Raw genomic sequence first — 26,775 nt, 5'->3', positions numbered from 1 at the left:
AGGTCTCGAGGGGAAGCCAGCAGCTGCAGCGCTTTTAAGAAAGAAAACTACACAATTGTTTGTAATGCTGCCAGTGCCCAACATCCAAGACAGCAGATGGTCAGGTGCACAAAGGGAGCCACAGGGACCTTGGTTGACAGGTGAGGTCATTTAAGCCTGGAGCTACTATGTGGGTCAAACGTTATTGCAATGAGCAAAACCCCTGGATACCAGGTAAGTTTGGCAAACGAATGGGGAAAAGGCTCTACAAAGTTATTATAGACAGACATTGCTAGCATCACCACATCAACCATTTGAGACCACATGCTCCTGAAGGCACCACCAGTTCATTGGGCAGATTATCAAACACAGAGCTGAACCTTCATCTGTTCATAGAAGGGTTCGATCTACCCCGACCAAACCAACCAACAGTTCCAGTACAGCTACAAGCAACATTGCGACAAGAAAGTGACAGCCTACAACCACGAAGAAGGACTGAACCACTAAGCTGGTTGTTCCAATCCAAATCAACTATTGGTTCAAATCCTACAGGTAATCATCTTCAAGAGGGAGGTGTTACAGTGAGCTGAAACAACCAGTGCCTATTGGTCAGCTGACCACCAATCTCAGGCTGACTTTCACTAACCGATAGTTGTTCCAATCAACGTCTTCAATGTTCTTTCGGCAAATCGTTCAAATACTCATACTTTGGGATGTACAATTGAGTTTTGAGATTTGTAGTTGTGTGGTTTTAATGAATAAAGGAACATTTCGTGTTCCGGCTTTGTCCTATCTCCTGGCTTCGTGTCTCATCAGTAGTTATGGGCGAGTTAAACACAACAATCCAGCTGAGGAAGTCCCTGATCAACACAAGATACAGTTCCATTTCCCTCATTTTTCTCTATTCATGCAGCAATCTCTTGACTCTCCTCAGCTCATTGTCTTTCAGGACACTAGATTATTTTCACCGCTTTCATTTTCTGGAATGCTCTTAAAATCTTTTTTTTCATTAAGTGCTGAATTGAACTTCATCGAAGAACCCCAGTAAGCAATGAGCTACACTTCCCTGTATTATTCCTGGACAAGATTAGCAGATATACGATGTTTTTTCTCTGTTTCTACATTCAGTGGCCACTGTATTAGATACAAGAATGGAACCTAGTGTGGTCTTCTGCAGGTGTAGCCCATACACTTTAAGGATTGACATGATGTGCATTCAGAGATATCTTCTTCAAACCACTGTTGTAACATGTGATTATTTCAGTTACTGTTGCCTTTCCATCCTCACGTATTAATAAGGCATTTTTGTCCATAGAACTGTCGCTCTTTGGATGTTTTATGTTTTTCATACCATTCTCTGTAAACTCTAGAGACTGTTATGTGTGAAATTCCCAAGAGATCAACAGTTTCTAAGATATTCAAACCACTCCGTTTGGCATCAACAATCATTCCACTATTGAAACATGTGGTTATCTGAGTGACTGGCATCTTCCTGTCAGCTTGGACTAATTTGACCTCTCTCCTCTGGCCTCACTCATTAATAAGACATTTTCACCCACAGATACTCAAACCATCCCTTCTAGCACCAACAATCATTCCACGGTCAAAGTCAGTTGGATCACATTTCTTCCTCATTCTGAGGTTTGGTCTGAACAACTGAACATTTTGATCATTATGCATGCTTTTATGCATTGATTTGCTGCCATATGATTAGCTGCTTAGGTATTTGCATTAAACAAGCAGGTGTACCTAATAAATTGGCCACTGAGCTGGAATTCAGGAAAGAAAACAAGTGCTCAAGAATGTTGGAAGAAGGTAAATTTGAATGGTGCCACAATATTCCCATCCATTTTCTTCAGATGTAATTATCTGGAGTTTCCATTTCTTTCACTTGAGTTGAAGTGAAAGACATGGAAATGCCAGATGATTGCGTTGCTTCGATTTCAATACATTGTCAATTGATTTAGTTGGAATCATTCCACCACACCTTTACTAGAAAAGAGCAAAACTTAAATCTAACCTTGCAATAATTATTTCCTGGCAATATCCTCCATGTAAGCACAAAATTGACAAATGACAGGAAACAAGTAATGTTTATAAAGTATAAATGCAAATATGAAGCAAAGGTCCATTTTAAATTTATGTATGACTTTATGAACTAGTGTCTACCAACATCACTGAAGATGTGTCCAGAAGCATCAATAGATGTGTGTACACAGCTTACACCCTGAGTTCATCAGTGACAACCAGGAAAGACTGGGTGACAACCGCGAAAAGAGTGGTGACGACTGGAAAGCCAGTGACAGCCCGGAGAGACGGCAACGGGGGCAGAACGGGCTGGCAACCCAATCTGTGTCCTCTGAGAGGAGGACCCCCACAAAAGCTACAATGAATCTAAGGGAAAGATACCCCCGGGGTACCCGAGAGGGGGGGGAGGATGAGCACCCCAGTCGGATGGCCACAACGCATCAGACCCAGGCAATGAACAAATGACGATGAGGAAGCAGTGTGCATGTGGCAAAATCTGCAAGAACAATCGCAGCTTGAAGATCCACCAAGCGAGGATGAAGTGTTTGGCGGGAGCAGGAGCAGCGCAACGCGCAGGTGTCCAACCTGGTGAGACGAAGGAGGGGCCAGGCCCAGAGTCACCCCATAGGTGCCCAGAACCTCCAAGTGTTGCAAACTAATCCCTCTAACATGAAGTCTAACAGGAGGCGGATCAAATGGCCTGCAGCTAACATGACTTCACTGTGGAAGCAGCTTGATGTTGACCAAATTCTGGAGGCAACAGCGAAGGGAGGGGTTGATAGGAAGCTGCAAGCCATGACAACAATTATTGTCCCAGTGGAGGGTGGTTGTAGGGGATTCGTAGCCCGTTCCTTAGTGAGAGGAAGAGGAGAGCCATCCGCAGTACCACCGATGAGGCAGAGAGGGCCTCAAGATGGCTGTGGCTCAAAAGAGGGGAGTCATGGAGTCATAAGTAGCTAGCCATCTGGACACAAGCTGGGGTCTGATCAGCCCCGGCTGGGTCACCTGGAGGAGGTTGTATGATGTTGAAAGACCCGAAACACCCGATGATTCCAGGAACATCACTGAAGATGTGTCCAGGAGCATCAGTAGATGTATGTACACAGTACCTATAATAATTATTTACTCCCTTGCATATAAATTATTCGTAAACTTTTGCTTATAAGTTTTCCAGTATCATACCTGATTGTGCAGAACCTTCAGAAGTCCTGGTGTAAGACCAGTATCATTTTTCTGTGTTGCCACTGGCATTTCAAGCCGCTCCTTCACAGGAGGTGTTTCCCCTTTAGATAAAGCTGCAAAATACCTAAGTCAACATAATTGATCACAAATTTACATTAGTTTCTGATAGTTTGGAACATATTAGGCAATTCATCAAAGTATTAGATTGCCACAAATAGAAACTGAAAATGGCAGAAACACTTGGTAAGTCAGGCAGTATCAGAAGAAAGAAAAAAAAGAGTTAACATTGCAGTTTTTGACCTAAAACATTAAATCTGTTTTTTTTCTTCCACGGATGCTGTCTGACCTGTTGGACGCTTCCATTATTGTGTTTTGACTTTAGTTGTTCAGCATCTGCAGTTTGTTTGATTTTATATATTGTTTTAAATTTAGAGATACAGCATAGTAACAGGCTCTTGCAGCCCACAGAGCCCATGCAACCCATGTGACCAATTAACCCACAAATCTATCTGTCACTGGAACGTGGGAGGAAACTGGACTATTCAGTGGGGACTCACACAGTCAGTGGGGGAATTGAACGCAGGTTGCTGACACTGTAATAGCACAGTAATACTGTTATGCTAACCAGTATGCTACTGAGCCATCCTAATTTCATTTATTTGATTGTGTTTATTATCAGATTATCATACCGGAACAGAAAATACATTTATAATGGACTGTTTTAAACTCTTCTCTCTTCAGTGTTACCACTGCCATTCCCTAAGAAAAACTGTGCAGAAGTAGCATTATTCTCAATGTTGCTGTTTAAGGACTTCAGCTGGGAGGTGCCACAAAGAACTCAAAGCTAATTTTTGCAGTGTATCTTCTGAAATATAACATCCAGGGAGCCAGACAAAAGTTTGGATTTTTTTCTAAGTGCTTTGGTGTTTTAAGAGCTGCACTCATCAGGAAATTTTTATATAACAGACTCCATCACATTCCTGACTTGTGATTTGATGGAAAATCTTTGAGAGGCATGTGATTATCCATTTGGGGAATTGGTTAGACTTGTTGAAAATTATTGTGGATAGCACATGTAGCAGAAATGTTACTTGTCCAAGTCTAAAAGCTATTAAATCTTGCTGCATGGGGACACAGGCTGTTAATATTACACATGGATCTATGGATGGATCTGAACACTGTGCAACCATAAGCTTCTTCATTTTTCATCTTACGATAGAGGAACAATCCAGAACAAGTCTGTCCCCACAAAATCATTCGCAGTCTTCCCCAACCAGAAGCTCTTGATGAACGATGAAATTCTCAATCTGCTGAGGGACAGGTCAGTGGCATGCAAGTCTGGTGACCAAGTAAAATGCATGAAGGCCAGGTATGATCTCGAGAAAGCCATCTCAGAATCAGGTTTATTATTACTGGGACGTGCTGTGAAATTTGTTAACTTAGTAGCAGTTCAATGCAATAAATAATATAGAATAAATAAATAAATAAATAAATTTCAGTATACGTATATTGAATAGATTAAAAATCGTGCAAAAAGACAGAAATAATATATATTAAAAAAGTGAGGTAAGGTAGTGTTCAAGGGTTCAATGTCCATTTTGGAATCAGATGGCAGAAGGGAAGAAGCTGTTCTTGAATCGCTGAGTGTGTGCCTTCAGGCTTCTGTACCTCCTACATGATGGTAACAGTGAGAAAAGGGCATGCCCTCGGTGCTGGAGGTCCTTAACAATGGACACTGTCTTTCTGAGACACCGCTCCTTGAAGATGTCCTGGGTACTTTGTAGGCTAGAACCCAAGATGGAGCCAATTAAATTTACAATCCTCTGCAGCTTCTTTTAGTTCCTGTGCAGTAGCCCCCACCCCCCATACCAGACAGTAATGCAGCCTGTCAAAATGATCTCCACGGTACATCTATAGAAGTTTTTGACATGTCAAATCTCTTCAAACTCTTAATGAAGTACATTCACTGCTTTGCCTTCTTTATAACTGCATTGATATGTTGGGACCAGGTTAGATCCTCAGAGATCTTGACACCCAGGAACTTGAAGCTGCTCACTCTCTCTACTTCTGATCCCTCTATGAGGATTGGTATGTGTTCCTTTGTCTTACCCTTCCTGAAGTCCACAGTCAGCTCTTTCATCTTACTGATGTTGAGTGCCAGGTTGTTGCTGTGACACCACTCCATTATTTGGCATATTTCACTCCTGTACACCCTCTCGTCTCTACCTGTGTACATACATCTATTGATGCTTCTGGACACATCTTCAGTGATGTTGCTGGAATCATCGGGTGTTTCGGGTCTTACAACATCATACAACCTCCTCCAGGTGACCCAGCCAGGGCTGATCAGACCCCAGCTTGTGTCCAGATGGCTAGCTACTTATGACTCTATGGCTCCCCTCTTTTGAGCCACAGCCATCTTGAGGCCCTCTCTGCCGCATCGGTGGTACTGCGGATGGCTCTCCTCTTCCTCTCTCCCTCAACGCCCAAAATGCTGAAGGCTCTAACTAAAGAATGGGCTACGAATCCCATACAACCAACCTCCACTGGGAGACACCTCGCTCTCCATCCAGCCTGCTGACAGTTGCTGACCAGTCCTGCGTACTTGGAGAACTTCCTTTCAAAGGCCTCTTCCAAGCTATCTTCCCATGGGACTGTCAGCTCCAGCAGCACCACTTGCTTAGTCGACTCAGACACTAGGACAATGTCTGGTCACAGGGTGGTGGCTGTGATATGGTATATATGAGATTCTTCCAACAATGGTTGTATCATCAGCAAATTTATAGGTGGTATTTGAGCTATGCCTAGCCACACAGTCATGATATAGAGAGAGAAGAACAATGGGCTAAGCACACACCCCTGAGGTGCACCAGTGTTGATCGTCAGGGAGGAGGTGTCATCACCAATCCGCACAGATTGTGGTCTTCCGGTTAGGAAGTCGAGGATCCAATTGCAGAGGGAGGTACAGAGGCCCAGGTTCTGTAACTTCTCAATCAGAATTCTGTGAATGATGGTATTAAATGCTGAGCTATAGTCGATGAACAGCATCCTGACATTGGTGTCTCACGTGCAAAATGGTAGTTCTGGACCAAACCTGAATCACTGAAGGATACTTGACAGCTGTGGCAAGGCTTGAATGCTACAAAGTGAAACCAAGTGGCATAAGTCACAACAAGGTTGCTCTCCCAGGATGAGCTCAATGCTTTTCATGCTTGTTTTGACCATCAAAATATGGAGGCACCCTCATGGTAGTGCCTCTACTTTCTCAGAACTTTGCGAAAGTTTGGCATGTCATCTAAAACCCTGACTAACTTCTATAGATGTGTCGTCTCCCAGATGATCTCAATGGCTTTTATGCTCATTTTGACCATCAAAATATGGAGGCAACTTCATAATGTCTGGTTGCATCACGGCCTGGTATGGAAATACCAATGCCCTTGAATGGAAAAGCCTACACAAGTAGTGGACCAACATACATCGTCAGGACCTGACGAAGGGTCTCGGCCTGAAACGTCGACTGCACTTCTTCCTATAGATGCTGCCTGGCCTGCTGCGTTCACCAGCAACTTTGATGTATGTTGCTTGAATTTCCAGCATCTGCAGAATTCCTGTTGTTTACAAGTAGTGGACACTGCCTAGACCATCACAGATAACGCCCTCCCCACCACTGAGCACACCTATACGGAGCACTGTCACAGGAAAGCAGCATCCATCATCAAGGAGCACCACCATTCAAGGCTCTCTTCTTCCTGTTGGCAGCAGCAAGAACGTACAAAAGAGCCTCAGGTCCCACACCACCAGATTCAGGAACAGTAATTACCACTCAGTCATCAGGTTCTTAAACCAAAGGGGATAATTTCACTTGCCTGTTCACTGAACTGTTCCCATAACCTATAGACTCATTTTAAGGATCCTTCCTCTCAGATTCTCAGTATTTGCTTATTTATTATTATTTCCTTTTTATCTTTCTTTTTGTATTTACACAGTTTGTTGTTGATTGCATGTGGGCTGTTTGTCATTCTCTTGGTTGCAGTCTTTCATTGATTCTATTATGTTTCTTATTTTCTGTGATTGTCTGCAAGGAAATGAATCTCAGGGTTGTATATGGTGATATATATGTACTTTGATAATACTTTTACTTTGAACTTTGAACATAGCAACTGGATTGTAATACATCTGCCCAGAAGAATATTTGCAGCCAAAGTGCAGATAATAAATACCAACCATGTTCCCAAGTTGAAAACATGAATGAGAGGGACAGGCATACAGTCAGATTGGAAGCCCTGAGGTCATATAGCTGGGGACTGAAATAGTCAATTAGAAATTAATAAAAGATGTGGTTGAGAGTTTTGACTACAGTTAGGGTGAGACAAAAGTAGATGCAAAATATATATCAGAAGTAAGAGTAGGTAGATTCATAATGCAGAGTTAATGTGGCCCAGGGCACAAGGCAGCAATTTATTTTAATCATAACCATCCCAAAAGAATGGATGGGAAGATTGATGATAGAGTACAAGTTTGTGTCAGGTTTTGAAGAAATGACCTCACCAGTGTAAATGGAGAAAGTGCTGCTTGCTTCAGACGTGCTGAACACAGAGAGACATTGTGAGGATCACAAAAGGCAGTAGAGTAGTGTGGCTGTTATCACTGAAAGTAAATTAATGGACTAACTACATAACATTCTTTCAGGGGTTCCCAATCTGAGGTCCACGGATCTCTTACTTAATGCTATTGGTCCACGACATAAAAAAGATTGGGAACCCGAGGCACTGTGTACACGAAGGAGTAACAAGTGGAAATTCAAGTCTTTGGCTGACCCTCAACAACAGCAGTGTAAGAGTAGGATTGGAAGATATTGCTGGAGATGTTTTAATTTTAATCATATAGGCAAGAGTGAAATAGAGCAATAACACAACCACTAAAGCACCTTTCTCAACGCATATATCCAGATTCTCAGAGCCATGTTGTCAGGATATGGCTATAATTGAACAGTCCTAAAGCTTTCATATTCTTTTTAGCTCTTGACCTTAATTTCTCCATGACAAACATGCTGTCATATTAAACCTGTTAGATGATGTAAAGGCTTTACTCACGCAGCAGACCACTGAAGAACATCATGTGGCTGTGTCCGGATGGCAGCCTTTGTAAACTGTTTTAAAATCTCTGGAAACTCAGGGGGGATTTCAATCTGCTGAGCGCAGAACATAACATCAGGAAGTGGCATGGTTGCTGAAAAGAATTAATAGATGACTAAGTACAACAGAAACTTATCAAGGAGACACAAATCATAATTGATACTGGTTGTGTTCAGTGAGTTTAAAAAATGAAACTAAATTTCAAAACTAATTACAGATAGAGTAAAACTCTGACAATCTGTAATTTGACCACCCAGAAATCCCAATGTACTGGCACCTAGCTCACCGAATAACGTTTGCCATGCTGTCTTCTGACAACTGGGACCCTAGTTCCAGTGCTCTTTTCTGACTCACCTGTTCCTGCTGGCAAGTCTGAAAGTGTAATAATACTATTACGCTAGTGTTTCATAGACAGAAGAGGTAATGCAGATGTTGGAAATCTAGAGCGATATACACAATGTGCTGGAGAAACTCAGCCAGTCAGGCAGCATCTATGGAGGGGAATAAACATTAGACGTGTCAGGCTGACCCTTCTTCAGGAGCATAAATGTGAGGAATTCAGTGCTAAAAGTCTGAATTACCAGAAAAATATATTTAAGCATTGTTGAAATATTCAATTTTAATTTGCTATTGAGTTTTGTGTCCTTTAAAGAAAGTTGTCAATAACTTTCAGTTGTAAAACACAAAGTGGATGGCTTACTCTGCCAAACATAAGAGAACTGGATGGCAAAGACAGTCACTGAACCTGAGTATAGATACAAGGCTTGAAAGTTAAATCTCTCCAGACCCCAGCAGCAAATTTGGTGCTTCCTTAAGCACTAAAGTGAAAAAGTGAATTGGTAACAAAGGGGTACGGTATGCTCGTTTTCATTAGCCATGGCATTTGAGTATAAAAGTTGGGATCATATTGCAGTTATACAAAACTCTGGTTAGGCCACATTTGGAATACTGTATTAAGCTTCTGGTCCTGGGAGAATGTGCAATCTTTGGAGAGGATGCAGAAGGGGTTCTTTTCTATCACCTGGTTGTTACTTTATTGGATAAAGGAGAGGTTGGGCAAACGGATTATTTTCCATGGAACTTTGGAGACCTAATAAAAAGTTTATGAAAGGCACAGATAAGCTAGACGGTCAGTCTTTTCCCCAGGGTAGAAATGTCAAACACTAAAAGGCAAAAAGTTAAGGTGAGAGGGGAGGAGTTTAAAGGAGATTTTCAAAGCAAGTTTTTTTTTCCTTACACAGACAGTTGTCAGTGACTAGAATATGCTACCAAAAAAGGTGGTAGCAACAAATACTATAGCAACATTTAGAATAAATCTTGACAGACACATGACCAAGCAAGAAAAAGAGCAGGGGTCTCCAATCTTCTTTATGCCATGGACCTCTACCATTAACTGATGGTCCATGGACCCTAGGTTGAGAACCTCTGAAATAGAGAGATATGGACCATGTGTGGGCAGATGGATTAGCTTAGAATGGTTTGGTTGGGGCAGACATGATGGGCTGAAAGGCATTTTTCTATGCTGTACTATTCCATGTCAACCTGTGACCTCTACCACAATAAAGAAAGAGCAGGTATATGGGAACATCACAAACACCAATGTTACAACAGATGTCCCCAGTATCATTAATAATTCACTATATTACTGAACATCTTTCACTTGATGCCCTCATTAGATGATTATTGATATTTCCCACTTTGTTCATTTTTCCTCCTACTTGTTTCATGGATAAATATACTTTATTGATCTCAAAGGAAATTAGTGTCACAATAGCATTATAAGTGAACAGATATACAAATATTAGAAGAGAAGTCAGAAAGAATTTTAAAAATTACTTTAAAGATAATATGCACAAGACTTACAAGTCAAAGATTACAAGATCTACAAGTTCACACTGATAAGATGGAAGTGCAAGAATTACCATCATATTATACAGTAATTGGCACATATTCACACCATCCAGATAAGAAGTGATGGCAGTATTGCGCAGAAACACACACAAAATGCTGGAGGAACTCAGCAGGCCAGGCAGCATCACTTCCCCAGCTATAGGTTGACTCATTATAGAGCCTAATGGCCGAAGGTAAGAATGACCTCATATAGCGCTCTTTGGAGTGGCACAGTTGTATTAGTCTATTACCTAAAGTGCTCCTCTGTTCAGCCAAGATGGCATGCAGAAGGTGAGAAACAGAATTGCCAGGATATTCTGGAGGATCCTTTGTTCTATGACAGATGTCCAATTTGACTCCTATAACAGTGCCAGCTTATCAGTTTATTGAGCCTGTTGGCATCACCCATGTTGATGCCACTGGCCCAGCACACCACCACAGAGAAGATGGTACTGGCAGCAACAGACTGACAGAACACGTGAAGGAGAGGCCTGCATATGCCAAAGGACCCCAGTCTCCTCAGGAAGTAGAGCTGACTCTGGCCCTTCTTGTACACAGCCTCTGTGTTACTGCTACACTCAAGTCTGTCATCCAGGTGCACCTCCAGGTTCTTGTAGGTCCTTCCCACATCCACATTCTCACCATCAATAGTAACAGGGGGCAATGCAGGCTTAGTCTTCCTAAAGTCCATCACCATCTCCTTTGTCTTGATGATGATGAGCTGCAGATGATTCAGCTTGCACCATTTGACAAAGTCCTCCACCAGGGCCCTGTGTTCTTCCTCCTGTCCTCCCTTTATACACCCAACTATTGCTGAATCATCAGAGAACTTCTGTAGATGACATGACTCGGTGTTGTATCTAAAGTCCGAGATATACAGGGTAAACAGGAAGGGAGCCAATACAGTCCTTCATGGGGCCCCGGTGCTGCTTATAGCCTTGTTTGGCACACAGCTCAGAAGCTGCACAAACTGTGGTCTGCCAGTTCGGTAGACCATTACCAAGGATACAATGGAAGGGCCAATCTGCATTGAATGGAGCTTCTCCCCCAGCAATGGGGGCTGTAGCACTTTTGGTCAGCCCTTCTTGGGTACTGGGAGCACACAATGTCTTCCACACAGTCAGGACTCTTTCCAGGCTGAGACTTGGATTGAAAATGCGCTGGAGAACTCCACGCACTCTTCTCGTCTGCTCATTGAAGGTGTGTCCATGACGACTGGGGAGTTGGTGGAAGGTGGGGGCTGGGGGAGGTGAAGATCAGGACAATAGCAGTTGGTATGTGGAGGTGTTGAGGTGTTAATGGTAGGTTCAGGGGAAGGTACAATACATGCACCGATTATCATTTCACTAATGTACCTAATGTACTTTTGCAGCCACCTATTTCACTCTGACACTCAATTATTTCATTAAAATGCCCACTAGCTCTACTATTGCATCTTCTTGTTTTATTAGCCTCATCATCATCATCATCATCATCAGGTGCCATGCCCAGTTTGAGCTTTGACTGCCGTGGCCCACACATTCTTGTTTCAGGTCAAGTGGATCAATTCATTGGTATTCATTTCCAGTTCTCTGGCTGCTGTCTCCATCATCATTTGTCTTTGTCTTCCTCTTGCTTTCTTCCCTTCAATCGTTCCCATAATTACCGTGCATTCTAACTCCTCTTTCCTAATCACATGTCCAATGAAGTTACGTTGCCTTTTCATGATCTCATACATTATTTCTCTTTTTGTGCTTGCCCTGTTCATGACATCCTCATTAGATATTCATTTCATCCATGATATTCTTTGCATCCTCCTCAAAAACCACATCTCTGCTGCTTCAATTCATTTCCTCATGTTACTAGATATTGTCTCAACATTCTGAGCCATATAACATAACTGGATAAACGTAACATTTCAGTGCTCTGAGGTGGGTTGTCATGCCTAGTTTAGTGTTGGTCAGTATACTCTTCATTCTCGTAAAGGTGTCTTTTGCCATCCCTATTCTTCTTTTGATGTCCATGTCGCGCCTGCCATCTGATGTCACCCAGCTTCCTAAGTAGCAAAAGTTTTGTACTTGTTTTATGTCTTCCCCATTTATTTTCAGCCTGCAGATAGGATTCTCCTTCTTTTTGGATATCACCATACATTCTGTGATTTTGCAATTGATAGATAGACCCATTTTTGCACTTTCTTCAACAACTATATCAACTAAGTTTTGTAGTTCTTCCTCCGTACTTGCAATTAACACAGTGTCATCCCCATATCTAAAATTATTGATGTTTTCACCACCTACTTTGATACCCAAGATGTCTCTTATTTTTTGTAATATTGTTTCACTGTACACATTAAACAAATCAGGGCAAAAAACACACCCTTGTCTAATGCCTCCCTCGATTTTCGTAAACTGACTCACTTCCCCATCTATTCTTACAGTGGCAGTTTGTTCCCAGTACAGATTTCTGATTAGGTGGAGATCTTTCGAATCTAGATCTAGAGTTTCCTGTAATAAATCGAATAACTTATTGTGTTTCACTTTATCAAATGCTTTTGTGTAGTCGATAAAACAAACGTACAAATCTTTTTGCACTTGAATAGCTCATTCTGTTAGTATCCTTAACATCAATACCGTGTTTCTTGTCCCTTTGTCTTTCACAAAACCACATTGTTCTTTACCTATTTCAGCTTGTATCTTAACTTTTAGCTCTTGTCATCAAAATTCTTAGAAGTACCTTAGTGATATGACTCATTAAACTTATGGTCCTATGTAATTCACATTCTATTGCTCCAGGTTTCTTAGGAAGAGTGATAAATACAGATTTTTTCATCTTTTCTGGTATTATTCCAGTCTCATAAATGTCATTGATTAAATCAGTAAGTTTTGCAATTCCAGAATCTTCAAGGGCAATAATTTGTTCTATTACTAATTCATCAGGACCTGCTGCCTTTTTTTTCTTCATCTTATTTATTGCATTACAAACTTCAGATTTGTAAATACTTGGACCTTCAATGTTCTTCTTAATTTCTGGTTTCTCGCCTCAATCGTCTTCAAACAATTCCTGAACATACTCACTCCATCTGTTCATAATCTCATCTTTTTCCATGATAATGGTACCGTTCTTTGCTTTAAAACATCCACCTGAAGAACAGAGGAGCTTTTTACCAGTGATATTCTTGATTTGTTGGTGTAACCTTTTTGGATCAGTAATAAGGATTCTTTCCAATTGCTCACATTCCTGGTTTAACCATTCTTCTTTGGCTTTTTGACATAAGCTTTTAACTTTTTTATCTAAGGACTTATATTCTTTAGGATTTGCTTTCTTCCGTCTTCTTTCTTCCATTAGATTTTTGATTTCATCTGTCATCCATTTATTCTTTGTGCTTTTATCTTTTTTAGGAATCACTGACTTTGCTGATTCTACCAAGGCATCCTTTAGAGAGTTAAACTTCATTTCTACATGATTGCTATCATCTTCAACAGACTCTATCTCTAGACTTTGAAATCTATCCCTTACTTCAATTGTAAATTTTTGCCTTAAGTTTTCTTCTTTGATTAATGCAAGTAGTCAAGGGATTTCTCAGGCTTTTGCTTCTTTAGTTTTTTAAGTTTTACTTTTACATGACATACTACTGGGTTATGGTCACTATTACAGTCTGCACCTGCATATGTTTTGCATTGAGTCACTGAGTTTCTAAATCTTTGGTTTATAGTAATAAAGTCAATTTGATTTCTGGTGTTATCACCTGGACTTTTCCAGGTCCATAAGCATCTTGAATGGTTTTTAAAGTAGGTATTCATAATGACCTGATTATTCATCTTGCACCATTCTACCCATTTCTCGCCTCTTTCATTTTTTTCCCCAGTCCAAATTTTCCTCTGGTATTTCCATTGGCACCTTGTCCTACTTTAGCATTTAGATCTCCCATGACAATAACAATATCTTGAGATTTGCATCCATTCTTTGCTTGTTCTTCATAGAATTTATCTATATCTTCATTTGTTCCATCTGTTGTTGGTGCATATACCTGTGTAATTGCTAAATCAAATGGTTGTCCTGTGAATCTAACAAGGAGCACTCTTTCTAATATTGCCCAATGTCCTAAAACACTTTTTGCCATGTTTTCATCCATTAGAATTCCTACTCCATTAGTATGGGATGTTCCACAAGAATAAATTAATGTTTTATTTCTATTCTGTCATGTTCCAGCACCTGTCCAACGAACTTCCCTAATTCCCATGATGTTAATCTTTAGCCTTTCCATTTCATTTATCACATTGTCCAATCTTCCTGCTTGATATAGGGTTCTTACATTCCAAGTGGCAATAATTTTCTTTTGTGTTACTTGAAGTTTATGAGCAGTAGCTTGAAGACGGTCAACATGCATTCTCTATTTTCATTATTCCACCTATTCATACACTCAGTTATTTCACTATACACCTATTTAAAGAGCAGTTGCAAACACTTATTTCACTGTGATATGTGTTAATTTCCTAACAGCATTTATTTATTCCACATTGTACCCATTTCACTAATAAACACATTGATTTCACTATTGTATCCAGCTATTTCACCAATCCGTATGGATACACCCTGATTTCACTATTCTGTGTATTTATTCTACCCAGCTGTTTCAGACCTTTCGTACTTTCTTCACTGACCATCCTTCACTTTACGGTTACACCCGTTTATTTTAACAATACACCCATTGATTTCACTTACAGTACAGAACATAAAACAGCACACTATAGCCCCTTTGGCCCATGATGTTGTGTTGACTTTTTAACCTACTGCAAGATCAACCTAACCATTCCCTACTACACAGCCCACAAACCTCCACTGTTCTTCATCCACGTGCCAAGCCAAGAGTCTATTAAATGTCCCTAATACGTTAGCCTCTGCCACCACTCCTAGCAGTGCATACAGGCACTTACCACTCTGTGCGTAAACAACCTCCCTCTGAAATCTCCCCTAAGCATTCCTCCATCCATCTTAAAAGGAAGTCCTCTAGTATTGTCCACTGCCACCCTTGGAGAAAAAGGCATTGGCTGTCAACGCTATCTTTGCCTCTCATAATCTCATATCCCTCTATGAAGTCACCTGTCATTCTCCTTCGCTCCAAAGAGAAAAGCCCTTGCTCAAACTTTCCTCATAAGATATGTTCTTAATCCAGGCAGCATCTTGGTAAATTTCCTCCGCATTTTCTTTAAAATTTCATACCTTTCCTGTAACAAGTGTACAAAACTGAACAAAATAGTCCAAGTGTGGTTAAATTAGAGTTTTATAGAGCTGCAACATTACCTCTCAGCTCACTGAATTCAAACTCCCAAATAATGAAGGTCAACACACCATACACCTTCCTTAACTACCTAGCAACTTGCACATCAACTTTGCAGGATCTATGGACTTGGACCCCAAGACCCCTCTGTTCCTTCACATTGCTAAAAATCCTGCCATTAACTTTGTACAATGCACACAAAATGCTGGAAGAACTCAGAAAGTCAGGTAGCATCTATGGAAATGAACAAACAATCAATGCTTTGGGCCGAGACCCCTCGTCAGGACTGGAAAGGAATGGGAAGGATGCCAGAATAAGAATGCGGGGGTGGGAAAAGGAAGGAGGACAAGCTAGCGGTTGACAGGTGAAGACGGGTGGATTGGGGAGGGGGATGAAGTAAGAAGCTGGGAGGTGATAGATGGAAAAGCAAAAGGCTGGAGAAGAGGGAATCTGATAGGAGAGGAGAGTGGACCATGGGAGAAAGGGAAAAAGGAAGGGCACCAGGGGAGGTGATAGGCAGATGAAGAGAAGAGGCAAGAGGCCACAGTGGGGGAATTGAAGAAGGAAGTGAGAGGGGAAAAAATTGCTAGACGTTGGAGAAATTGATATTCATGCCGTCAGGTTGAAGGCTACCTAGACAGAATATGAGGTGTTATTCCTCCAGCCCGAGAATGGCCACATCATGGCAGAAGAGGAAGCCATGGACAGAAATGTTAGTACTGGAACGGGGATAGGAATTAAAACTGTTGGCCACTGGGAAATTCCGCTTTTTGCGGAGAGAGCAGAGGTGTTTGACAAAACTCGCTCTCTGCCTTCAAGTACTACTTCACACTTTTCTGGATTGAAGTCCATCTGCCATACCCACTTCCACTTCTATTCGCAATCATCAGCAAAGAGATGGAAGAGGTCTTTAACAGTGTTATTTAGTGGCACCTACTCTCCAATAACCTGATCACTAATGAGCATTACTCATTCCAGATTTCTCTGAAAGCTTGGTGTAAACATAGACCTGAGAGCTAACTCCCAGATGTGAAGTCAGCCATTACCACCCTTAATATCAAGGTAACATTTGACCAAGTTTGGGGTCATGATGCAATAGCAAGACTGAGTGCAATGAGTTATTATGGGGAAAACGCTCCAGAGGGTAGCGTCATATCCCCCGGTGCTGCAGACGAAATTTTCAAGCTGCATAACATCATTTAAGTATCCCAGACCCAACCATCTTCATCAATGGCCTTCTTTTTATCATCAGTTTGACTGTGGGATGTTTACTGATAATTACTCTATGTTCCATACCATTTGGAAATTCACAGAAAATAATACTGCCCAGACCTGCAAGCAGCAAGAACTAGACCGTGCTGTGGCATAGGCAGATAAATGAGAGAAACAGTCATGCCATTAAAGTACCAGATAATGATCATCACTAAAAGGAGGGAACCTAACTACATAATCTCAGCACTCAACAGCATTATTGTTGTTGCAGTATATGCCATCAACAACTAGGTCTTACCACTCATCAGAAAGTCAATGGCATAAGCCACATAAACAATTGAGTACAAGGTGAGAGGGCTTGCTACATGGGACTTGCTTCCTGATATCTTATAGACTTCCCACCATTAATAAAGCAGGTCAGAATTTAATCCTGCCTTTCTTTCCACAGATGTTATCTGTGCTGCCATCATCAGTTATGTTATTTCAGTTTTCAAATAGCTTCAGATTTTTATTTTACAAGTCAAGACCATAATGGAATACCGTCCACTTCCCAAATTCAATGCAGCTTCAAAGGCTATCAAGAACCTTGGCACAATTCAGGACAAAGTAACCTCATGCTCAATGCTAAATATTCAATCTCTCTCCCAATGACACACTCTGCCAGAGTATGTAACAACTACAAAATAAATTGCAGTTTCTTGTCCAGGACCCTCCATGCCTACAGCTCTACCACCAAGAAGCAAGGGCTGCAAGTGCTTTAGAGGAATTAGGGCCAAGCAGAGGCAAATAGGACTAGCTAAATTGGGCTGTCATATTAGGCTGAAGGACATGTTTCCCTGCTATATTCCTATATGACACCACAAAGTGCTGGAGGAACTCGGAGCTTCTAACTTTCCAATTCTGTGAAGTCTGAAAAGTCAACTGTTCATTTTCCTCCTTAGATGCTGAGTTCCTCCAGCATTTTGTGTGCGTTGCGCTAGATTTGCAGCATCTGCAGCCTTTCTCTTTCTCCGGCTGGATATCCTCCTTCCAGTAGTACACCATCCTAATTTGGAAGTGTGTCGTTGGTCCTTCACTGCTGCTGAGTCTCGGTCCAGAAATCCATTCAATATCATCTGGTGGATTTTCACCAGAAGAACTGCGGAGACTCTGGAAGGTGGTTCACCGCCTCCTTTTCAAAGAATATTGAGCAATGGGCAATACATACTGGCTTCGGTAGCAACATCAATATCGCGAATATTGATATCAAACAATCATTGATTTTACTAATGCAACAGCTCCTCTCTTACAACCACTTTCCCACTTACTTAATTTAACGTTGCGGCCGTTTGGTTTGCACCCAATTGATACACACGTTTCCCACGGACCCACCTTCTAATGCGGCCTCCAATTGCACTTGATACACCCGCTGGGTCCAGGAGAAGTTACTATGGCACCACACTCACAATAATGACGGCGTTGTTGTAACTGAGGACCCCTATCTATTACATGAAACTCAGCAAAGGTAAGCGGCCTTCATGGGCAGTGCTGGCCCACTCCCGTTTCCTGTCGGCGGTTGCTAGGTGACCCTCGTCACACCGCTTTCTGGTTGCTAGGGCACCGGCCATCATGATCAGGCGATTTGTCGTCTGACGTCACGTATAACCCAACAGAGGTTCACCGTAATATGAAACCGTAATTAAAGCATTTTAGTGCATTTCCGACCGATACACTATAGAAACAGAGAACGACCATGTTCGTTACGTTTGGGCCAGCTCTTCCAAACTAAATCAGAACTGAATCCAGTACAGGATGGCACACAACTTTGTACTATTCACTTCAGTACAGTTCTGTACAATATAGTGCGTGGCATAACAATGAGCCATTGAGCATCACACAACATTCAGTGCAATACAATTCAACACAGTGCAATACAGGATATTTAACGCAGGTTAGTATTAGTGTAATGTTCGGTATAAAACAATTCAAGCTGTCAGCTTTACTTTATACAGTCGCATCACTTCAGATCTTTTGAAATTACTAAGTTCAGTGATCATAACTTGATCTTAAATGTTGACAAACAATCATACCAAGGTGATATCCTAGAGATACTAGAGATATGTGGCTGGATTAGTTAACCATACTTGTGGTAAATGAGATTGGATTTCAAAAGTTGTCTGATTACAAAAAACTGAAAAGAATTGGAGGTGAACAAGCTGAAGGCTACGTATTCAACAATGTGATGCAGTCGAGGAGGCATTAGTTGGAGGCGGTATACTGTGTAGCTGAATTATACAGTAGTCGCAAACAGCGGAAATCCAAATCCAAACAGAACGCTGGAGGAACTGCCTGACCTCCAGCGTTCTGTGTGTTGCTTTGAAATACAGTCGCAATGGGACACGGCAGAGCATGAAGTGATGCCTGTTTAATGTATTTCACTGAATTACATGGGTCAGGGAGGGGAGTATGAAAGAAAATGACTTGAGAAGCTAGGTGATAGGTGGAACAAGCAGAAGGTCTCTTGGGCGGGATTCCTGCAGCCCCTTGCCTCCTCGACCTATCACCTCCTAGCTTCACACATTATTTCCATTCATCCCGCGGCCCCACCGACCCACCTTCCTCCCCTTACTTGGATTCACCTGCCATCTTAAGCCCTTACCTTTTTATTCTGGCTTCTGCCCTTCCTTTGCAGTCCTGATGAAAGGGTCTTGAGCCAAAATCTCCACCTCGAATTACCTCCAGAGATGCCTCCTGACCTGCTGAGTTCCTTCCCGATTTTGTGTTGGTGGTGATGGTTAAGGAGTTGGCTCGGTTTTCCATGTTACCTTTAAACTCAAAGTCCATTCCCCATGTTCACTTTAAACTCACCGGAGTCCCATTTCCTTAAGCTCTTCTTAAACTCAAAGTCCATTTTCCATGTTCACTTTAAACTCACCGGAGTCCCATTTCCCTAAGCTCTTCTTAAACTCAAAGTTCATGGAATGATGTCTTTCTAATACTTTTAATGTACTTTACAAATGTTACACAATGGTATGTTTGTGTATTAAAAGGACCAGAAAACCTGCTAGTTCAGCATCAACAAGGACGCAAGGGTTTAGACTACTGCGGTGTTTTCAGAGCTTAGTATGATTAAAGATTACATTGTGACATGGTGATGCATCCACACAGCAATTTGATGCAAATCACATGGGCTGCTGTTCATCAATTACAACTTGGAGTTCAATACCACCAACCTCTCCGTATTAACAACCAAGCTTCTAAACCTAGACATCTATACTCCCCTCTATAAACAGAGCGACATACTCATTGGGTTCAGTAATAACATTCTATCCTCGCTGGAAATTAACACAGACACATCTTAAGGATGTGTGTTTATCCCTCTGCATGCATGAATCTGTGACTAAACACAGCTCAAACACTTTATAGAGACACCACTGTTGGCAAAAATCTCAGATAGCGACAGGGCGCATAGCAGTGAAATAGTTCGGCTGGTTGAGTGATGTCACAAGAACGCGCACTCATCTTTACCAGACCACACAATTAATTAGTTGTGAACTTCAGTATGAAGAAGTTAGGAAAACCTGCACGAGTCTTCACTGAGTCCATCCAAGCCATCAGACTCCTCAATACTCAGAGTCTAGACTGACATCGACATCATTGATTATGATATTGTACTTTGTCCTCTACTGTGCTTATTGTCTTGTTTATTAATTATTGTACTGCCCTGCACTGTTTTGTTCACCTTATGTAGTCCTGTGCAGGTCTGTAGTCTAGTGCAGTTTTTACGTTGTTTTATGTAGTCTAGTGTAGCCTTGTGCTGTCTCACATAGTCTAGTGTAGTTTTGTGTTGTTTCATGTAGCACCGGCATCCTGGAGGAACGTTGTTTCGTTTTTACCGTGTACTGTACCAGCAGCTTATGGTCGAAATGACAATAAACTTGACTTGACTTGGTGGAAAGGGTGAGCAGCTGGATGTCAACCACGCCAGCTGCTCTACTTCGTTTTGGAGTTTGAGATTTAGTATGCTTGCAATGATTTTTTCCAAATTTCTGCAGATATACAGTGGAGAGCATTCCGATCACAGGCATAACCCTCTCCACTGTCAAGGGCATTTTCAAGAGGCAGTGCCACAAGGTGGCATCCAAATTTAAGGACCTTGAGGCTCAGGGACATGCCCTCTTCTTGTTACCACCATCAGGGAAGAGGTACATGGATCTGAAGACCCACTGTCAAAAATATCTTCTTCCCCTCCACCACCAGATTTTTGAAGTGTCCAATAACACAGCCTTATTATTGTTTTTATTGTGCTGCTTTGTGATTTATAGTAATCTTGTGTCTTTGCACTATACCTCTTCCACAAAACAATACATTTCACATAAGATAGTTTTGCCAATAAATGTCAGACAGCATTGGAATATGGATCTTCATAAAGATTATCATTCTAATTGCAATTGCAGCAAGACACAATTTTCCTCAAATAATTTCATAAATGTCTGACTAGAACCTAAAATATACACTTTTGAAGATGCTGAATGTTATCACCTGTCATCTTGAACAAATTGTTCTGAAGATTAGTGACTACTTTACATCTTGCTTCTGGGCTATTCCGAGTGTTGTGAAATCTTCACTGATGCTAATTTCCTGTTCTTACATTCTCAAGTGTAGGTAATACACCAGCTGATACAGTGGGTCCGTTGTTAACCCAGGAGGAGGTACAGAGTAAAGTACTGTCACTCCAGGATGCCCAACGGTTTCTCCATCCCTACCACCCTCAACACCCCCCCCCACCAAATGTTGGGTGCTGAGCCCACTGCTGCACAGCCAAACACCACAGCAATCACATCAAGTTCGCCCATGACCTGACAGTGGTGGGCTCATCACAAACAATGGCCTACCAAGAGGAGGTGGAAGAGCCAGGCAAATAACCTCTACCTCAATGTCAACAAGGCAAATAAGATTTCACATCACCGCAAGGAGAAGGCCGGTGAGAGCTTTTTGGCGACCCAATGTTTCGAGCTGCTTTTGAGGAAGTGCATGGCAGCATTGGGCCAGAAACCAAATTTAAACGAGGGACTGTGTGGTTCACCCAGTCTAAGCCAATGGTGGTACGGCCCGGGGAAGTAGCGAGAGTGATGGGGACCCCCAAATTTCCCAGAGTGCCTAAGGGCGAAGCCCTCTTAGTGGACGCTCTGAAAGACCATGAGGGGGAGTCGGAATTTCCTGCTGGGGTACTGGTGAGGTCTGAATTGCAGAAACCCTCAGTTGTACAGGTGAGCAGGATGGCAGTGATTGTCAGGAACACTATGAAGAGGGAGGTCACCTTCAGGTGGGGATGCCCCTGGCACATTTGTTCCCGGTGATGGTAATGTCTAGTGCCCCCAATGAGGCAGGGCAGGGAGAAACTATTGGAAAAGGGGGAAAAGTTGCCCACTGAGTTATTCAACTTGGGGGACTCCCCGGTGCTGCCGGGTTGGAAAAGGAGGCTGGTAGAGAAGATGTTGAAGTTGGAAAGTGTCTTTTCCATTGGTGAGTTTGATGTGGGTTGTTCCAAGTGCACTCATCACACTATCCAGGTGACTGAGGACACCCCGTTTAGAGAGAGGTCATAGCGACTGGCCCCTGCAGACGTGGAAGACATGCAGCAGCATTTGTGTAAGTTGAAGGAAGCTGGGATCATCACTGAGTCCCAAAGCCCCTATGCATCCCCAGTAGTAGTGGCCCGGAAGAAGAACAGGAAGGTATGCATTTGTGTGGACGATAGGACTCTGAACAGATGCACCGTACCTGACCAGTATACGGTCCTGAGGGTCAAAGACATGCTAGAGTGGTGCCAAGTGGTTTAGTGTGCTGGATTTGAGGAGTGGATATTACCAGATCCTGATGAATGAGGCCGACAAAGAGAAGACAGCATTTATATGTCCCCTGGGATTCTTCCAGTTCGAAAGGATGCCCCAGGGCATATCGGGAGCACCTGCAACCTTCCAGCGGGTCATGGAGAAGACGGTGGGGGATATGAATTTGCTGGAGGTTTTGGTGTATTTGGATGACCTCATAGTATTTGGATCCACCTTGGAAGAACACTGGCTGGCTGGTGGCTTAGTGGCATCAGCGCCAGACTTCAGAGTGAAGGCTCCCGAGTTTGAAGCCAGCCGGCTCCCTTGCACATTTTTCATCCATGCTGGGTTGAGCGTCGAGCTAGCAACTGGGCCTCGTAAAAATAAGAAAGCCTGCTAAAAAAAAACGCCATCATGACAGCATCTCGATGACTCCACTTGGACTTAAGGGCTTTCTTCTTCTGCTGGAAGGATATGAAGCGAGGCTACTGAAGGTGCTCGGCCGCCTGAAAGCTGAAGGGGTAAAACTTTCCCTGGACAAGTTCCAGTTCTGCAAAACATCTGTTAGCTATGTCTGACACATAATCTCACTGTTTAGAGTAGCTACAGACCTGGCTAAGATAGAAGCAGTGACCACTTGGCCAAGGCCCCAGACCATAAGCGCTCTGCGATCATTCTTGGGGTTCTGTTCTGTGGTTATTATCGGAGATTCGTGAAGGGCTACGCCAAAGTGAGTCACCCTTTTAATCAGCTTCTGTGTGGTTACCCTCCCTTGGGGAAGAAAGGGAGGGGGAAAAAGGACAGGAGGGTGGAGAATATCTAAACCCGTCAGAGCCCTTTGGACTGAGGTGGGATGTAAAATGGGAGGAGGCTTTTCAGTTGCTGAAGGAGCTGCTGACCAAGGCGCCGGTGCTGGCTTTTGCAGACCCCAGATTGCTGTATGTACTGCACACAGATGCCAGCCAAGAGGGTTTAGGGGGCGTCCAGTATCAGGATCAGGGCACCGGGTTGAGGCCTGTGGCGTTTGTCAGCTGGAGTTTGTCACCCTCCGAGAGAAACTGTTCCACGCACAAGTTGGAATTCCTGGCGTTGAAATGGACGGTGGTGGATAACCTGAGTGACTATCTCTATGGGGCCAAGTTTGAGGTGAGGACAGACAACAACCCCTTTAAGTTATATCCTGATCTCGGCGAAACCTGGATGCCACAGGCCATTTGTGGTTGGCAGCATTGTCTGCCTATGATTTCAGCCTGAAGTACAGGCCGGGAAGCCAGAACATTTATGTGGCTGTTTTGTCCCAACGGGTGCATGAGGGACTGGACATGGAGGAGTGGGAGAGGTTTCCTGCCCCTGGGGTGAAGGCCATGTGTCAGTTTGCCATCACCGTGAAGGCAGAGGAAAAGGAGGGGCAGGATCGAGCAGTGGATCAATTGGGGGCTTCTGATGATGCCATACCCCAAGCTTACTGTAACCTAACTGTTCTGAAGACAAATCAGCTGCTGGAATTGAACACCTTATATTCCATCTGGGCAGCCTCCAACCTGGTGGCATGAACATCGACTTCTCTAACTTCCGCTAATGCCCCACCTCCCCCTCGTACCCCATCTGTTATTTATTTTTATACACACATTCTTTCTCTCACTCTCCTTTTTCTCCCACTGTCCCTCTGACTATACCCCTCGCCCATCCTCTGGGTTTCCCCCCCTTGTCTTTCTCCCCGGACCTCCTGTCCCATGATCCTCTCATATCCCCTTTGCCAATCACCGGTCCAGCTCTTGGCTCCATCCCTCCCCTATCATTTCTCCTTTTCCTATCATTTTGGATCTCCTCCTCCCCCTCCCACTTTCAAATCTCTTACTAACTCGTCCTTCAGTTAGTCCTGACGAAGGGTCTCGGCCTGAAACGTCGACTGTACCTCTTCCCAGAGATGCTGCCTGGCTTGCTGCGTTCACCAGCAACTTTGATGTGTGTTGCTGGAATTGAGTTCTGGGGAAGTGGCTGCTGCTCAGCGAGATGATCCCGGCATTGGCACTCTTTTCAACCGCGGACCAAATAGAGACGCAGCTCAGACAGAAAAGACAAAACACGCATTGGTGCCTCCATTACTGAAAGAATGGCCTCGGTTGGAGTTGAAGAACCAGATCTTATACTGGGTCACGGCACCCCCGGACCGACCTTGGCGTTGCCAGTTGGTTCTGCCCGAGAAGTATCGGAGGATTGCGTGGAAGTCACTTCATGATGATTCTGGACATTTGGGGGTGGAAAACACCTATGGATTGCTCAGAGACCGGTTTTACTGGCTCTGAATGAAATCAGAGGTTGAAGAATACTGCAATTCTTGCATTTGCTGCATACTGCGGAAGATACTGCCTACACAGACAGCTCCTTTGTCCTACTTGCAGAGTGCAGGGCCCCTGGACCTGGTGTGTATGGATTTCCTGGCAATAGAACCCGACGCCAGCAACACGGCAAATGTCTGAGTCATCACAGACCACTACACCAGATATGCTCGGGCTTTTTCTATCAAGGACCACAGGGCAACTACAGTGGCAAAAGTGTTATGGGAGAAGTATTTCATTTATTATGGCCTTCCCAGGCAGATACATAGTGACCAGGGAGGGGACTTCGAGAGCAGACTCATCTATGAGTTACTGGGCATGCTTGGAATTGTGAAGTCGAGGACCACGCCCTATCACCCTCAGCCTGAGAGGTTTGATCAGACCTTGCTAGACATGCTCGGGACCCTGGAGATCAGCAAAAAGAGCAAGTGGAGTCAACATATTGGGCATCTGGTTCACTGATACAACTGTACACAAAATGAAGCTATTTGGTACTCGCCATATTATCTGATGTTTGGGCGCAAGGCAAGGTTGCCCATTGACCTTTGTTTTGGAACTGACGAGAGTGACTTACCACCGAAGCCTTATCTTAAATGTGTGTCTGATATGAGGAGTGCTGAAAAGGGCTTTATGAATTGACTGGGGTTGCGGCCGCCAAGCATAATCGAGGAAATAAGAGGAGGTATGATCAGAAATTAGGTTCTCCAAGTCCTCCTGGGAGACTGAGTCCTCATAAGGAATTTGGGACTCCCTGGAAAGCACAAGTTGGCTGACTGCCGGGTGGCCACACCCTGTGTGGTGGAGAGTCAGATGCCAAACCTACCGGTTTTCCGGGTGAGACCAGAGGAGGGGAATGGGCCTGTCAAGATTCTCCATCTGAACCACCTGTTGCCCCTGGGACAAGAGGTGCAGGTAGACCCGGAGCCCGACTTGGAGCCTACACCTAGTAAGAGGACTTTGCGAAAACGCGGGGCGACTACAGGACCCACAGCCGGAGAGGCTGGGCCGGGCCCCACCCATGAGAGGACTACTGATTCGGAGGATGATAACCTGGATGTGTGGTACATGCTGGATCTCGCTAACTCCCCATTGGTTGAGGCAGAGACTCCTAGCCCTTCTCCCAGAGTCAAGTGAAGTGTGGGGGGGGGGGGCTATCTGTGGGCAGCCTGAGTTACAGTGGGACCCTGAAGGAGAGGAAGTGGGGCCTGGACACAGGACAGAGGGATCCAAGTTGCAGGGGGATGAGTGATAGATCAAGGGAGGACTCGCCAAGCAGACCCAAAGTATCCCCAGTTGTGTCTGAGCCTGAAGAGTTAGGTGAGGAGGTACGGAGGTCTCAGAGAATTAGGAGACCACTGGATAGGTTGGCCTATGTAGTGCCTGGGGAATAGGGCGTGATCTCTACTGTTTTGGGGAGCTATGTCACTGCCTTTTGCACCTGAATTGGGCTTTGTGTTTTATAGGAAGGGTTGGCGAATTATCTCAATGTCATGAGGACATGACTGAACTCGGTGGGGGGAGAATGTAATAGCTTCTCTGTAATGTTCACTGCTGAGGTAACAGTTTCTCTGTAGCAGCAATGTTTGGGTTATGGCTGGAGATAACAAGACTATAGTATGCATGTTAGCCAATCTGAGATTGTTGTTTTGTCTTGTGTATCTGGAAGGATGTTGTTTTTGCGGTCTTTTGTTGAGGCGAGAGGAAGAGGGAAGACGCGTGCGGAGATAGCTGGTAGACCACCGGACGGAGTGGACTGGGATATGAGGGTCCGAAGGTCAGCGACGCTTGGACGACTGGGTGAGCTCCAACGTGACTTTGAATTGACTTGGGTCTTTTTTATTTTCATTACTAACCCTATATTCAGATCAAGATTCATAAAGTTCAATCATTTAATTGCATATGGTGTACTGTCTGATATTTTACGTTGTGGGTTTGTAACT

General features: G+C 43.4%; 1 protein-coding gene across 2 annotated transcripts in view; it reads right to left on the bottom strand.

Moving 5' to 3' along the window:
* ropn1l (rhophilin associated tail protein 1-like) overlaps nt 1-19,419 on the bottom strand; it is a 106,149-nt gene extending 86,730 nt beyond the window's left edge. The window contains exons 1-3 of one of the 2 annotated variants that reach the window (XM_063069353.1): nt 19,322-19,419; nt 8,283-8,418; nt 3,190-3,313 (exon numbers count right to left, since the gene is read on the bottom strand). In XM_063069353.1, the coding sequence (XP_062925423.1) occupies nt 3,190-3,313; nt 8,283-8,413 (255 nt within the window). In that variant the 5' untranslated portion in view covers nt 8,414-8,418; nt 19,322-19,419. Of the gene's footprint in view, nt 1-3,189; nt 3,314-8,282; nt 8,419-18,054; nt 18,239-19,321 lie in introns of those variants that run through there. The other variant, XM_063069352.1, reaches the window with a different exon arrangement.
* Nucleotides 19,420-26,775: the final 7,356 nt, after the last annotated feature.

Source organism: Mobula hypostoma, chromosome 17, assembly GCF_963921235.1.
Source record: "Mobula hypostoma chromosome 17, sMobHyp1.1, whole genome shotgun sequence".
Lineage (NCBI taxonomy): Eukaryota > Metazoa > Chordata > Chondrichthyes > Myliobatiformes > Myliobatidae > Mobula > Mobula hypostoma.
Note: the sequence above shows the minus strand (reverse complement) of the source record. Positions and strands in the feature narration are given on the sequence as shown.